General features: G+C 34.2%; 1 protein-coding gene across 2 annotated transcripts; it reads left to right on the top strand.

Annotated features, from left to right (window-relative positions):
* The first annotated feature begins 4256 nt into the window (after window positions 1-4256).
* LOC126717948 (putative phospholipid-transporting ATPase 9) lies at window positions 4257-13315 on the top strand. 2 transcript variants are annotated; one of them, XM_050419952.1, is made up of 12 exons: window positions 4257-4786; window positions 5361-5895; window positions 6689-8040; window positions 9248-9358; window positions 9447-9723; window positions 9812-9900; window positions 9999-10107; window positions 10500-10709; window positions 10829-10954; window positions 11065-11163; window positions 11282-11473; window positions 12300-13315. In XM_050419952.1, the coding sequence occupies exons 2-12, from the start codon at window positions 5500-5502 to the stop codon at window positions 12897-12899; spliced, it is 3561 nt and encodes a 1186-aa protein (XP_050275909.1). In that variant the 5' UTR covers window positions 4257-4786; window positions 5361-5499; the 3' UTR covers window positions 12900-13315. The 2 variants fall into 2 exon arrangements, with proteins under 2 accessions (XP_050275909.1, XP_050275910.1); XM_050419953.1 differs by having other exon boundaries at window positions 4257-5895.
* The last annotated feature ends 708 nt before the right edge of the window (window positions 13316-14023 follow it).

The following is a 14023-nucleotide window of genomic DNA, read 5'->3' as shown; positions in this document are numbered from 1 at the left end:
CTCCTTGCAAGTGTGGTCTTGACAATATTCATAACATTCAAAAAGGATATGACCAACCATAAAATCCTTTCTATCGTAATAGCAATTCATGTAATAGATATATTACATTCATTAATAAACAACTTCATCAATTAGATTTTGTGGTGGTCCTTTTCCATTAATCTTGGGCTTTTGGGGCTAGACCTCCAATTTACTTGTACTTTAAGTTGAGCTTATCCCATAATTGGAGGTCCAAGAAATGATTCTAAAGGTTACTGAGGAAGTTAAATTGTGGTTTTGGCTCTTAACTCTCTTGATCCTAGCTCAGTCGTGGTGAAGACTATATAGCCGAGCCCTTCCCTTGAAATTCGAGATGTATTTTTCTTTTCTACTCTTGTGTTTCTCTTCCCAAAATTTTCCAACCCACTATCATTGCCTCCCCTTCTCCACTTATAGCCTCCCCTTAGTGGGGTTGTCATGATGAGTGGGTTTTCCCTATGTCAGTGGGTCCCTTTGCTCCATACTCTTGACTAGATAGGACTCACTTCTCGTAGATTATATGACTTTCTAGTAACTTGTGCCTAATGCCGGTCGTTGCTCGGTGGGTGGATTCCCTCAAGGCATTATCTTTTATTTGCGACATCTCTAGGAGTGTCCAGCTTGATTGTTCGGCCAAGCCTATGCCAGCCCGGCCACATGGGCCGAGATGGGCCAAGAACGCTCAATGAATTGGCCTACAACTCATGGTTGGGCTTACATACCTTATCCGTACAAGATTCATTAATGAAGAAGTTCATTAACATGTCATTACTTTTGTAACTCCATACTAACGCATGGATCTATCTATCATTCATATCCAAAATCACTATAATGACAACACCTCTTATAGGAGGTCAAGTTACTAGCAATGACACGATAGATTTATTAAGGCCAATGCTCAACGTGCATGAATCTCATTATGGAAGGACTGCCGAGATTATTATGCACTAATCATCGAAAGACTAGCCCTTATTGTAACTTGCACCTCCTTTTCATCATGGTCCAACAATGTACCTATAAGAATAGGCTACATCATGATGGATATGGTCAAGTCAAGGATTATAATGAATGCATTCATAATCTTAGTCTACTAAATTAAGTAGACATATTTCAATATACCAATATTTTACAACATAAAAATATTGCATAATTTCACGAGAAATTTTGAATACTTATTTATTGATAATAGAGACATCATAAAATATCATGTTGGGCCACATTAGTCTAACAGATAGCTATTTTATATAAAGAATGTTAAGTTTTCAATTTTTCTTTTCTATTAAAAAAAAACAATTTTCAAGTTTGTCAAAGCATTCGTTCAATTTTTTTTTTCTAAAAATGAAGTTCTATAATTTCACGAATAAATAGAACATCTAATCCAAAGATGAATATTTTAAAAAAAATATTAATCAAATATAACACTATTAAGTGGTGTAAGATTAATAATGAGTTATACTAGATGTAACTTGATATAATTTAAGAATTCCATTGTATATTCACTTTGTTTTAACAAGCATGCCAAATTTTGTATTAATCGGATGCGATTTACAAGTTTGTCCATGCACTTATACTTTACCTATAATTTTAAATTTAAAAATAATTGAAATTTAAAAAATTTATGATGAGATATTTATTGATCTTCAATTCAATCATTGATATTTTGCAAGTATGGAAAGTATAATAATACAATATAATCTAATGGTTGACTTGTCAAAGTTTGCGTTCCTTTGAAAAAAAAAATGAAGTTCTATTATTTCACAAAGAGTTACACTAATCAGTTTGTTTCAATAGAAAACCTTATGTGAAGATAATTTTCTGCATTTTTCTATATTTGGTAGTATTAGAAAAATATGACTTAAATGAAATCTATCTCTTAACTGACCCCTATTTAGCTTGGCATGAGATATAGTTATTTTTCACTAAAATTTTCTAGAAAACAACTCTATCTCACATGAAACTAAATAAAGAAAGTTAAGAGATAATTTTTCAAACTCATGTTAAAGTCACTACTAAACAAAGGAAAATGGGATAGTTTCTTAGGAAGGACAAAGTTTGACTACAAACTTAGTTGTATACTAAGATTACAATTTCACTTAATATCTTTTTATTTGATATGAATTTTAAACAAGCAATCTAACGATTAGATTTTCAAAATATGTAATCATGTTAATTTTTCAATAATAACTCTAGAGTAATCAATGTGTATGTATGTGAAATTCTCTTTTAGAAACTTGAATCATAATCCTTGTCCCCTAAACACCCCAAAAGCACTTATACGTATAGCATGACAATCATGTCAAAGATATACAGTAGTAAGTATTCATCTTGTCTCAACCATCCTATTTTAGCACTTCTCTATTTAAAAATAATGAATCATTAATTTTGGCCAAAAATGAATTTAAAGAAAGAAACAACCAAAACATAGAAAGAATTTTAATAAACGCGTACTTTGCCAGTTACTTACTCGTGGTGGAAGAGGCTTTTTCTCCAATCGTAGGTGGACGAGATGGTGCTTTTAAGTGTTGCGTTAGACAAAGTTGGGTATAATAAAACTCAATAATTGAGTTATCTTTCACCAAAAAAAATAAAATAAAATAATTAAGTTATCAAATCAGGCTCAATTTTACAGTACATGGCAAGCTGTTAATGAAATTGACAACCTAATCTACTTCCCTTAATAGAATATCCGCGAAAAATTAAAATTCTTCAACGAATCAAGATTATTTACTTAATTTTTTTTTTTTTTTGAGAATCAAATCAAAGATTAAAAAAATTGAAGCCACTTAGACCTTTACCTCCTCAGAATCTTCCTCCAATTATACACCTTCCCCCTATAAACACTAAGAAAACCCTTGTTCAGGCATAAACAACTTATTACCCGACAGATACCACACAATCTACCCCCTAATGTTCACCAACCCTTTTATCAGCCTAATATACTTCCCTTAATAGAATTTCTGCGAAAAATTAAAATTCTTCAACGAATCAAGATTATTTATTTATTTTTATTTTTTTAGAATCAAATCAAAAATTAAAAAAAATGAAGCCACTACGATATACTAACCAACAAAAAAAATAATAAACATGTCAACAATAACCTCAAATATTTGGAGTGGATCAATTCATTATAAAGTGTCCATTAAAGGGAAAAAAAAAAATCCATAACATTTGGAACTGAGACCAAGGTCTTGTATTATACAGAATGACAAGGGCGAGGTTATGGCAGCAATGTCAGCAGGAGGACCACCTGTGAGTAGCAGTGAAGAAGCAGAGCTGTTAGCATGTAGAAAGATAGTGGAGTTTGCCACTGATGCTGGCTTTTCAGAGCTTGTGATCGAAGGAGATAATAGTAATGTAATGAGAGCATTATCTTTTTCTTTGGCTGATCTGTCTCTCTTAGGTAATGTGGTGGATGATGTGTGCCACTTGGTTCTTGGGATGCTTTGGGTAACTTTCAGCTGTACTAGGAGAGGGTAACCGTGTAGCTTATGCTCTTGCGCAGCATGTTAGGAATATTTCTGAGGATGTGTTTTGGATGGAGGATTCACCCCCACCAACTTTGAATGCCTTGTATCATGATTCTCTTTTGCTATAAATAGATGAATGCTCTAGTTTCAAAAGAAAAAAAAAAAGATCCTAAATTAATCCTATATTAACTATGATTAATAAACTTGTAGTATAAGTAATATTATTGACTTGCACACAAATTAAAATTAGAGTTAGATTTTTGAGTATTGGACTTGATATATACCTTTAACAAATTATTATTTATAATAATATAAAAAAAAAACACCTAACAAACGAAATTAACAAAAAGAATAATATCAAAAGAAAAAGGAACCCAATAATAGTAATAAAAAAAAAAGAAAAAGAAAAGAAAGGTGCATTATGATGTGAGGAAATGAATAGAGGCGTAGGCGTGGGTGGCACAAAGTCTTTGCATGACCCTTCTAAGACGCTGCACATTTTTTCCCCGCCATGACGGCGGAATTTCTGTTAATCAAGATTCAAGAAACACTGCCCTTCACCTTCTTTCACTCTATTTGTCTTTTTTTATTTTTTATTTTTTATTTTATTTAATTATTATCAGAAATTCTATTTTAACTTTTTAACCATTAATCATTATTATTTTCTTGCTAATAAAGTAATAATTCTATTTTTAATTTTTGGGTTTTTTTTTTTTTGGGACTAGGATTAATATACGAAGTTTCTTATAGAGAGAGAGAGAGAGAGAAGAATTTTTAAATTCCCAGACAGAGAAAAAGAGAGAGTCTTCTCAAAAAAAAAAAAGAAAAAAAAAGAAAAGAAGAGAGAGCCGCAAACACTTTTAGTCACCATTGATGAGCTCCTAAGCTCTCCCGCGAAATCAAAATTCTTCTCTTTTAATCAAAACCCATTTACTCTTCTCCTTCTTCTAGATCTTTCCGTCTTCCTTCCTTTTCCTGTGTCCTCTTTCACCCGTTGAAAATTTCAATCCCTTCTCTTTCACATTCCCTTATATTTATTTATTTTATTTTTCCAGAAAATAAATTCTTGTAAAGAATTTTCTGGGAAAGTAGCTTTGGAGTTATTTGGAAATAAAAAAAAAAAAAAAATATCGCCTACACACAAATACAAGGCAGAGAGAGAGAGAGAGAGAGAGAGAGAGAAGCAAGCCAAATGCGCGTGAAACAAGTCAAAATGCGAGATCCAAACCAAGTCTGCGTTGAAAAGCCTCAGAGGAAACATTCAGATATGCGAATATTATTCATCTCATACTCTCGTGCTAGTACGTGATTGCCTTGCCTCTCTCTTTGTAGGGCCTATATTACAGCCTTGTCGAACGGCCTTTGTTTTTTTATATTTTTATATTAAATAATTTTGGGTTGGTTGGGTATTCTGGGCTGAGTTACATGTTGTTGTTGTTGTTGTTGTTTTTGGGGCGGGGATTACAATTTGGTGGTGCGAATGATATAGGAATAGGATTAGTTGTTGGTCGTTGTGACTTCTAACTACCTGGACTTCTTGTCTCTGCACACGTGTTTTTTCTCAAACTTCTTTTTCTTTTCTGCTTCCTTCTTGTTTCTCTGGTTTTCTGTTTTGTTTTCACTTTCTAATTACTGGGTTTCTGAGCTTTTTGTCGTAACTCTTTTTCTGGGGTTCTGTTTTAATTTTGTTTTAGACTGACTAGTATTGCTTTATTTATTCATTCTTTTCCTGGGTGTTGGTGTTACAAATTTGTGAATTTTTTGGGGCTTGTGGGAAAAAAAATAAAAAATAAAAAATCTGTTTTTCCTAGAGAGGAGCTACTTTTCTTGTAGCTGATTGAGTCATTCTTAGTGGGTTGTTTTTGAATTTTGAAGGGGCTGTGGATCCTTGAAGAAGCTGCATTTACTGGTGAGTGAATTAGCTTTGGAAGGAAGGAATTGTTGTACTTCCTATTGTGTTGCTCTGATATTTGTCATTGGGGTTAGTGAGAGGTTGTTCTAGAGGGAACAAAAAATGAGGGGTGGTATAAGGAGAAAGCTGAAACTCAGCAAGCTTTACTCATTCAGATGTGGGAGGTCATCTATGACAGATGATGACCATTCACAGATTGGTGGTCCAGGGTTTTCCAGGGTTGTTTATTGCAATGAACCAGATTGCATCCAAGCTGGAATTCGTAAATATGGAGCCAATTATGTTAGGTCTACAAAATATACACTTGCCACTTTCTTGCCTAAATCATTGTTTGAGCAGTTTAGGAGGGTGGCCAATTTTTTCTTCTTGGTTACTGGCATCTTGGCCTTCACCCCACTCGCTCCTTATACAGCTGTTAGTGCTATCCTTCCTCTTATTGTCATTATTGGAGCATCAATGATTAAAGAGGGTATTGAAGATTGGAGGCGAAAGAAGCAGGTACCCCTTTTTTGCTTGTCTAGTTTGGTTCTATTAATTGATCCTTATAATATTTTGCTGAGCTTCTCTGTCTTTCTTGTTCAATTACAATATGCTTGTATAGAATCAAAAAGACCAGTAGAAGAGTCTCCTAAACTTGAACTGATTAAACTGGACTTTTGTTTTCCTAAACATATTTTTATAAAGGAAAAAAAAAGAAAAAAGAAAAAAGAAAAAAAGGAGGAATGTCTTGAAAATCTGCTCATTGGGAAGTGTCCTAAGTCTTGGAGGGCACCGTTGGCTTTAATGGAAGTATTTCTTTTGTTGCTATAAGAATTTGTAAGGAAAAGTGTAGATCCTCTGAAATATTTGCTATTTTCATTACTAAGGTGGATGCAAGGGGCATTTTTTAATCATCTTAATGCATTGGATGTGGGAAAATTCAAGTAATCTGTTTAAATTCGTAGCATGAGGTTGTTTGGTTGGGTAATGTGTAATTTGAAAAAAGTATTTAGTTCACATAATCTCTATAGGATGATAATATTTTCTCCTTTTGCATTGTTGATTTTGATGATGAATAGAATAATAGTTCCATAAATTATGTTTCCATATTACTTGGATTTACTAGATAGTTTATTATTCTTTTTCAATTGTACAATACTAATTATTATGATTGCTATATTCTCTTGCCTGTGGCCAGAGATCAATACTTGACAACATAGGCCAAAGTGCTAACAATTTAGGCGTTATTTGTTCTTTCAGGCAAGCTGTTACACCTAGATATATAATTTTACATGTGGAATATTTTTTGCAGGATATGGAGGTGAACAATAGAAAGGTTAAAGTGCATCAACGTGATGGAGTTTTTAATCATACTGAATGGAAGAACCTGAGAGTGGGAGATATAGTAAAGGTAAAGAAGGATGAATTCTTTCCGGCAGACCTCCTCTTGCTTTCATCCAGTTATGATGATGCAATCTGCTATGTTGAGACCATGAACCTTGATGGCGAGACAAATTTGAAATTAAAACAAGCATTGGAGGTTACCTCATCCTTAAATGAGGACTCCAACTTCCTTAATTTTAAGGCTATTGTTAAATGCGAAGACCCCAACGCAAATTTGTACTCTTTTGTTGGAAGTATGGAGTTTGAAGAGCTACAGTATCCCCTCTCTCCTCAGCAACTTCTTCTCAGAGATTCTAAACTCCGAAATACAGACTACATTTATGGGGCTGTTATCTTCACTGGTCAGGACACAAAGGTTATTCAGAATTCTACTGATCCCCCTTCAAAGAGAAGCAAAATTGAGAAGAAGATGGACAGAATTATCTACTTCTTATTCTCTATTCTATTTCTGATGGCATTTGTTGGTTCTATTCTCTTTGGCATTGCAACTGAAGATGACTTAGAAAATGGTAGGTTGAAAAGGTGGTATCTTAGACCAGAAGATTCTACAGTTTTCTTTGACCCCAAAAGAGCACCATCTGCAGCTGTTTTTCACTTTCTGACAGCCCTAATGTTATATAATTCCTTTATTCCAATCTCCTTGTATGTGTCAATAGAAATTGTCAAAGTTCTTCAGAGCATCTTCATCAATCAAGATATTCACATGTACTATGAAGAAGCTGACAAACCGGCACATGCCCGTACCTCAAATTTGAATGAGGAACTTGGCCAAGTTGACACAATACTTTCTGATAAGACTGGAACTTTGACATGCAATTCAATGGAGTTCATCAAGTGTTCTGTGGCTGGGACAGCTTATGGTCTTGGTGTTACAGAGGTTGACAAGGCTATGCATACAAGAAAAGCCTCACCTTTGCATGATGAAAATGTAAATGGATCTGACCACATCAAGGATTCTACTGATTCAAAGTCACTCATAAAAGGCTTTAACTTTAAAGATGAGAGGATTATGAATGGAAAATGGGTTAATGAGCCTCGTGCAGCTGTCATTCAGAAATTTTTTCGTTTATTGGCAATTTGTCATACTGCCATTCCTGAAGTGGATGAAGAAACAAGGAAGGTTTCATATGAAGCTGAATCTCCAGATGAAGCAGCATTTGTGATTGCAGCACGAGAATTTGGTTTTGAATTCTACAAAAGGACACAGACTAGCATATCATTGCATGAATTGGATCCAGTGACTGGAAATGGAATTGAACGGTCAGTTTTTCTCGTTGCATGTTTTATAAAATCAGAAATTAGAACCTATGTATGCTATACTCTTTGGCTTCCATTCAGCGGCGGCTCCAGGAATTTTTTCCCAAGGTGGTCATTATGAAACTTAAATTATATAAAATATAAAAAGAGAATTTTATATATTGACCAAAAAAAAAAAAAAGCAAATATATAAAATCTTACAATTTCCTTTTACAAATTTTCTTATTTTGAAATTGTTGCTTGATAGTCTCATTATGAATGCTACAAACTACATCTCTTTCAAAATTTTTGTTTGATAAAATTTTTCTTAAGCTTTTTCCTTTTTCTTTGTAAAAGCCTCATATATTGTTCAAGAAACCAAAGTTTGACTACAAACTTAGTTGTAACTTAAGGCTACAACTCTCACTAAACAAATTAACATGACTGCATTTTTTTAAAATCTAATAGTTGAATTGCATATTCTTTATGTTTTTAAAATACATGTCAAATTTCATGTCGATTAGACTTTATTTACTATTTGATCCATAAACTTATATTTTATGTATAATTTCAGACCACAGCAACTCAAAATTTAAACATTTGATTGATAACATAGTTATTGATCTTTGATTTTATTGATATTTTGAAAGAATTGAGAATATAAGAAGAAAATATAATCTAATGGTGGATTTGTCAAAATTCACATTCAAATAAAAAAAAAAAAAATTTAAGTGGAGTTATAGTCTTAATCTACAACCAAGTTTGTTGACAAACTTTGTCAAAAGTTTATTTATGTTGGGCCTAGAAAAATTTAGGGTGGTATCAAATTTTTTTGAAGGTAAAAAAAATCATAAAATTTTTTAAATTTATATATAATAATTTTTTTTCTAGGTCAGGGTGGTCCTGTGAGCACCCTGGCATCAATGTAGAGCCCTGCCCCTGCAGTTCCATTGGCGTGCATATGGATTCATCTGAATACCCAGTTCATGGGTCCCTTACGTGATTTTGCTTCTAATTATACTGGCATATATATGCAGACATATTCTCTTAAATTCCATTCTCTTTGGTGTAGTATGTGATGTGCATCACATGGTGGATGTAGAGGGCTATGAAACAGGGTTACATACTCCCTCTAGAGTGGCTGCATATACATGTGCATGCAGGGCTACTTTCTTTTTAAGTAATGCTTAAATCGGAAAAGACTGTCTCAATGAATAATTTCCTTTTGCAGGTTGTATAAACTTCTGAATGTTTTAGAGTTTAACAGCTCAAGGAAGCGGATGTCTGTGATTGTAAGAGATGAGGAAGGAAAAATACTATTACTTTGTAAAGGTGCTGACAGGTTTGTGATAACACATCTTACAACCTCAGAATATTCTCTATCAGCTTTGATTGCATATCATTGTCTTCCTAATTCATTTCCAATGCAGTGTCATGTTTGAAAGGCTTGCCAAGAATGGAAGGGAGTTTGAAGACAAGACCAGGGAGCATGTCAATAATTATGCTGATACAGGCCTGAGAACCTTGATACTTGCCTATCGTGAACTTGATGAAGAAGAATACAAAGAGTTCAATGAGAAATTCAATGAGGCAAAGAATTCAGTTAGTGCTGATCAGGAAACATTGATTGATGAAGTAGCAGAGAAGATTGAGAGGGGTCTAATTCTTCTTGGTGCAACTGCTGTTGAGGACAAACTCCAAAATGGGGTGGGTTGAAAATACTGATTACGAATGAATGTACACTTTTATTCATTATTTTGTTTGGTATTTATATTTATTCTATTTTGCTTGTCAGGTTCCTAGCTGCATTGACAAGCTTGCCCGAGCAGGAATTAAGATTTGGGTTTTGACTGGAGACAAGATGGAGACTGCCATAAATATTGGGTATGATTCCTGGGTTTGACTGTTATATTGACCATGAATTGAGGTGTACCTCTCATACTGTTTTTGAAGATGTCTGACTAAATTCTATAAATTTGCAGTTTTTCATGTAGTTTGCTTAGACAAGGAATGAAGCAGATTATAATTAATTTGGAGACTCCCCAAATTCAAACACTAGAAAAGGCAGGAGATAAGGCAGCCATTGCTAAGGTAATATAGGGTGATTTTCATTTAGTCTTCAGTTTGAGGTATTCCTAATTAGCAAGTAATCTTGAACCTTAACACAAATAATGTTTTTCCATTTCTCCATTTTCAGTCTTTTAGTATATTTATTCTATTCAAATATGGATAATCATGTCTACAATCACTACATCAACAAAAATCTTCTCTGGCCTTACCTTTATTTTGGTAGTACCAATTAAATGCATTTTATTGGCTCACCATTAGTATTTTTTGCCTGGACAGAATTGTTGTTTAAACTGGTTTGATGAAGCTCCATGCTTCAGTAATTATGCCGTGATACCTGGTAGAATTAAAGTAGTGATATTTTCTAAATCATTGTTCATGTAATATTGATGGGATAATTCTGATTCCTTTTTTAGGCATCAAAGGAAAGTGTCCTCCATCAGATAACTGAAGGGAAGGGTCAGCTTACTTCATCAAGTAGGAGCTCTGAGGCATTTGCTTTGATCATCGATGGGAAATCACTTAGTTATGCTCTAGAGGATGATATGAAGAAAATGTTTCTGGAGCTTGCAATTGGTTGTGCATCTGTTATATGCTGTCGCTCATCACCAAAACAGAAGGCTCTGGTGGGTTTATCATTTTTCTGTGTCTTTAACCTCCACAAGAACCTTTCTTTTCTTTTCTGTTTTAAGTACATAATTACCATTTAGGAGTAATTTGTTTTTCCTGCTGAAAAAAATAAAAGGTTACAAGACTGGTTAAATCTGGAACGGGGAAAACGACATTAGCAATTGGTGATGGTGCCAATGATGTGGGAATGCTTCAAGAAGCAGATATAGGGATTGGAATTAGTGGTGTCGAAGGAATGCAGGTGCTCAGATTGTTAAACATAATTATGTTGAATCAAATATAAATTATTTTTATTGTTTGTGTTTCTCATTACGTATACTCATTTTCCTCTGTACATATTTTTCAATTCAGGCGGTCATGTCAAGTGATATTGCGATTGCACAGTTCCGATATTTGGAGCGTTTGCTGCTTGTGCATGGACATTGGTGTTACAGAAGGATCTCATCAATGGTAATCCATTCTTGTATTTGTATTTTAGAAATCTGGAAAAATTGAAAATTTTTTCTAAATCTTGTCATAAGTTTAAACCTTTTTAATTAATTTACTTTGTTCATTCTTCTATTGGCAGATATGCTACATTTTCTTCAAGAATGTCACATTTGGTTTCACTCTATTCTTATATGAGGCATATGCATCATTCTCTGGGCAAGTTGCATACAATGATTGGTTTTTGTCACTCTATAATGTTTTCTTCTCATCACTTCCGGTTGTTGCTATGGGAGTTTTTGACCAGGATGTTTCTGCAAGGTATTGTCTCAAGGTGAGTCAACTATATAGTACGTGTATTAAATTATGTCTCTTATGATGATCAATGACTTAGTCTATAAAAGTAACACAATGCATCTGGGCTTCTTTTTCTTTCGGGAGGGGGAGGGGGTGTTCAGAAAGGAACTTCTTGCAACTTTTCCTTCATGTGGTACAGACAAGAATGCTTTACATGTGTAATGCCTATTCCTCTACCCCTTGGTCCACTTAATTCATTTCAAGTCCTCATAGTAATGTGGATGATTTTGTTTTATTTTATTTTATCCATACGGTGGCTTCAAGTTTTGTTCTTTGGTTGAGAACACTTGAGAACCTCCAACCAATGCCATTGGCCAAAGAGACCATTGGTGCCATTAAGAACTGTTAGTAACTTAAAATGGTATGTACTGCTGGATGGCCATTGCATGTGACTGTAAAAATTCTTGGTAGAAGAAAGAAAGTTGAAATGATTATTAAGATGAAAGTGGTAAAGTGACAAAAAAGCATTCGGGCCTACTATTGTTTGGGATTTCTTGGTTGAGTTTTCATTATCATGTACCAGAAAAACAACTGCAAATAGTTGTAGCAGTTGCATATAGCATTGAACAACCAAAGCCCCCTTGGTTATTATTGGAGTAACATAAAAGAAGCTCTAATTTTGTGTGTGTGTGTATATTATAATTCAATAGATACAACAATGGGGAAGGGGGATTTGAACCTTGGACGTCTCCATTGGAAACATTAGGAGGTGCTAGTTGAACTACAAGACTCTTGGCTAATTTTATATGGTTTGCCTTTTGATAAATGCTTATGTAGTAATTGTTTATTGTTTCCCTTGGCAGTTTCCTCTATTATACCAAGAAGGGGTGCAGAATCTCCTTTTCAGCTGGCGTCGAATATTCAGCTGGATGTTAAATGGGTTTTGCAGTGCTATAATAATTTTCTTTTTCTGCACAAAAGCACTGGAGCTGCAGGCTTTCAATAATGATGGGCAGACTGCTGGGAGGGATATTTTAGGAGCAACAATGTATACATGCATTGTTTGGGTCGTAAACTTGCAGATGGCACTTTTTATAACTTACTTCACCTTGGTGCAACATGTTGTTATCTGGGGTTCAATTGCGTTTTGGTACCTTTTCCTCTTGATTTATGGATCCATGACTCCTACCTTTTCTACCACTGCTTACAAACTTTTCATTGAAGTCCTTGCCCCGACCCCTTCTTATTGGTTCGTCACTCTATTCGTGGTGATCTCAACCCTAATACCGTACTTCTCTTACTCAGCAATTAAGAAGCGCTTCTTTCCTATGTACCATGAAACAATACAGTGGATAAGGCATGAGGGCCTACCAAATGATCCTGAATATTTTGAAATGGTACGGCAGAGATCTTTGCGGCCGACAACTGTAGGCGTCACAGCCCGCTTTAGCAGCAAGGACTAACCGTTTAAAAGATAATAATCATAACCATACGTGATATTGTTGAAATCGGTTTTGGATGGTTATCTGGCAAAAAATTGCAGGTCGGAGATATGTGTGTGAACTTTGAAAATTTTCTGCTGTGTATAACTCAATTAAAGCAGACGGCCTAGAGATTACCCTTGCTTCATTACTGTACAGACGCATTAGTCATCTGTAGCATATCGTAGATGGGGTGGAATATTATTATTGTAAAGATTTTATTTTTGACCATCTGAGGTTAAACATTGGTTATTATACCATGCTTTTTGTATCATTGTATAAATTAAATTAGTGACATACAGAACCGAGAAAATTCATTGTAGGAATATTTGATAGTGTTGCTTTTTATTACAGTCTACAGAATAGAGAAATAAATAGTATGCCTTTTTCTTTCTCTAGTACTATTTCTTCTTATTTCTTATCATGTACAATGGTTATACTTTTGTTCTGTGCTATATATATATTCCCCTTTGTTCATGGTCCTTTTGTTTTGTTGGTTTTTTTGGTTCTTACTGCTGTAACTTAGAAACTCCCCTAAGAAATCATGGTCCGATATCATGACAATTAAGAAACTTACGGGCGGTTGCTCCCAACTCCTTCATTTTGCATACTTTCTTAATGAGCCATCTGTGCATTATAGTTATAAATTTTAGCCATTAATTACACTGCGGTTTGAGCTTTTAATCCAGTGTTACTGGTATTCGTGTAGGGTAATCTTTAAGTAGTCCTGGAACACTTCCATTTGTGGATCTCTCTCTCTCTCTCTCTCCATGGCCAAAAATAAAGAAAAGGGGGTCATATTTATACATTTTGAGCTTTCAGCTACCTCTATTCTTACTAGCATTCCATTATGTTTATAAACAAGCATGTTGTTGTTGTTATTGGGTTATAATTTGATTTATGAGAGAATTTGAAATTTTGATGTCTCTATTTGAAACACCAAAAGGTGCCAACCAGTTAAGTTACAAGGTTCTTGATGGAAAGTGAAACATCTGACTATTGGGTCAATGTATAAATATGCCTTAAAATTTACTATTTCAACAATTTCCTACCAATTAAGGAGCATCTCTTATGTTGAAAATTATTTTGTACTCAAAGTACAATAA

This window comes from Quercus robur, chromosome 3 (assembly GCF_932294415.1).
Source record: "Quercus robur chromosome 3, dhQueRobu3.1, whole genome shotgun sequence".
NCBI classification, from domain to species: Eukaryota; Viridiplantae; Streptophyta; class Magnoliopsida; order Fagales; family Fagaceae; genus Quercus; species Quercus robur.
Note: the sequence above shows the minus strand (reverse complement) of the source record. Positions and strands in the feature narration are given on the sequence as shown.

Coding starts and splice junctions, on each gene's coding strand:
- LOC126717948 (XM_050419952.1), top strand. CDS start 5,500: ATGAGGGGTGGTATAAGGAGAAAGCTGAAACTCAGCAAGCTTTACTCA. Junction 10,955..11,064: donor GTGGTGTCGAAGGAATGCAG/GTGCTCAGATTG, acceptor TTTTCAATTCAG/GCGGTCATGTCAAGTGATAT. Junction 11,164..11,281: donor ACAGAAGGATCTCATCAATG/GTAATCCATTCT, acceptor TTCTATTGGCAG/ATATGCTACATTTTCTTCAA.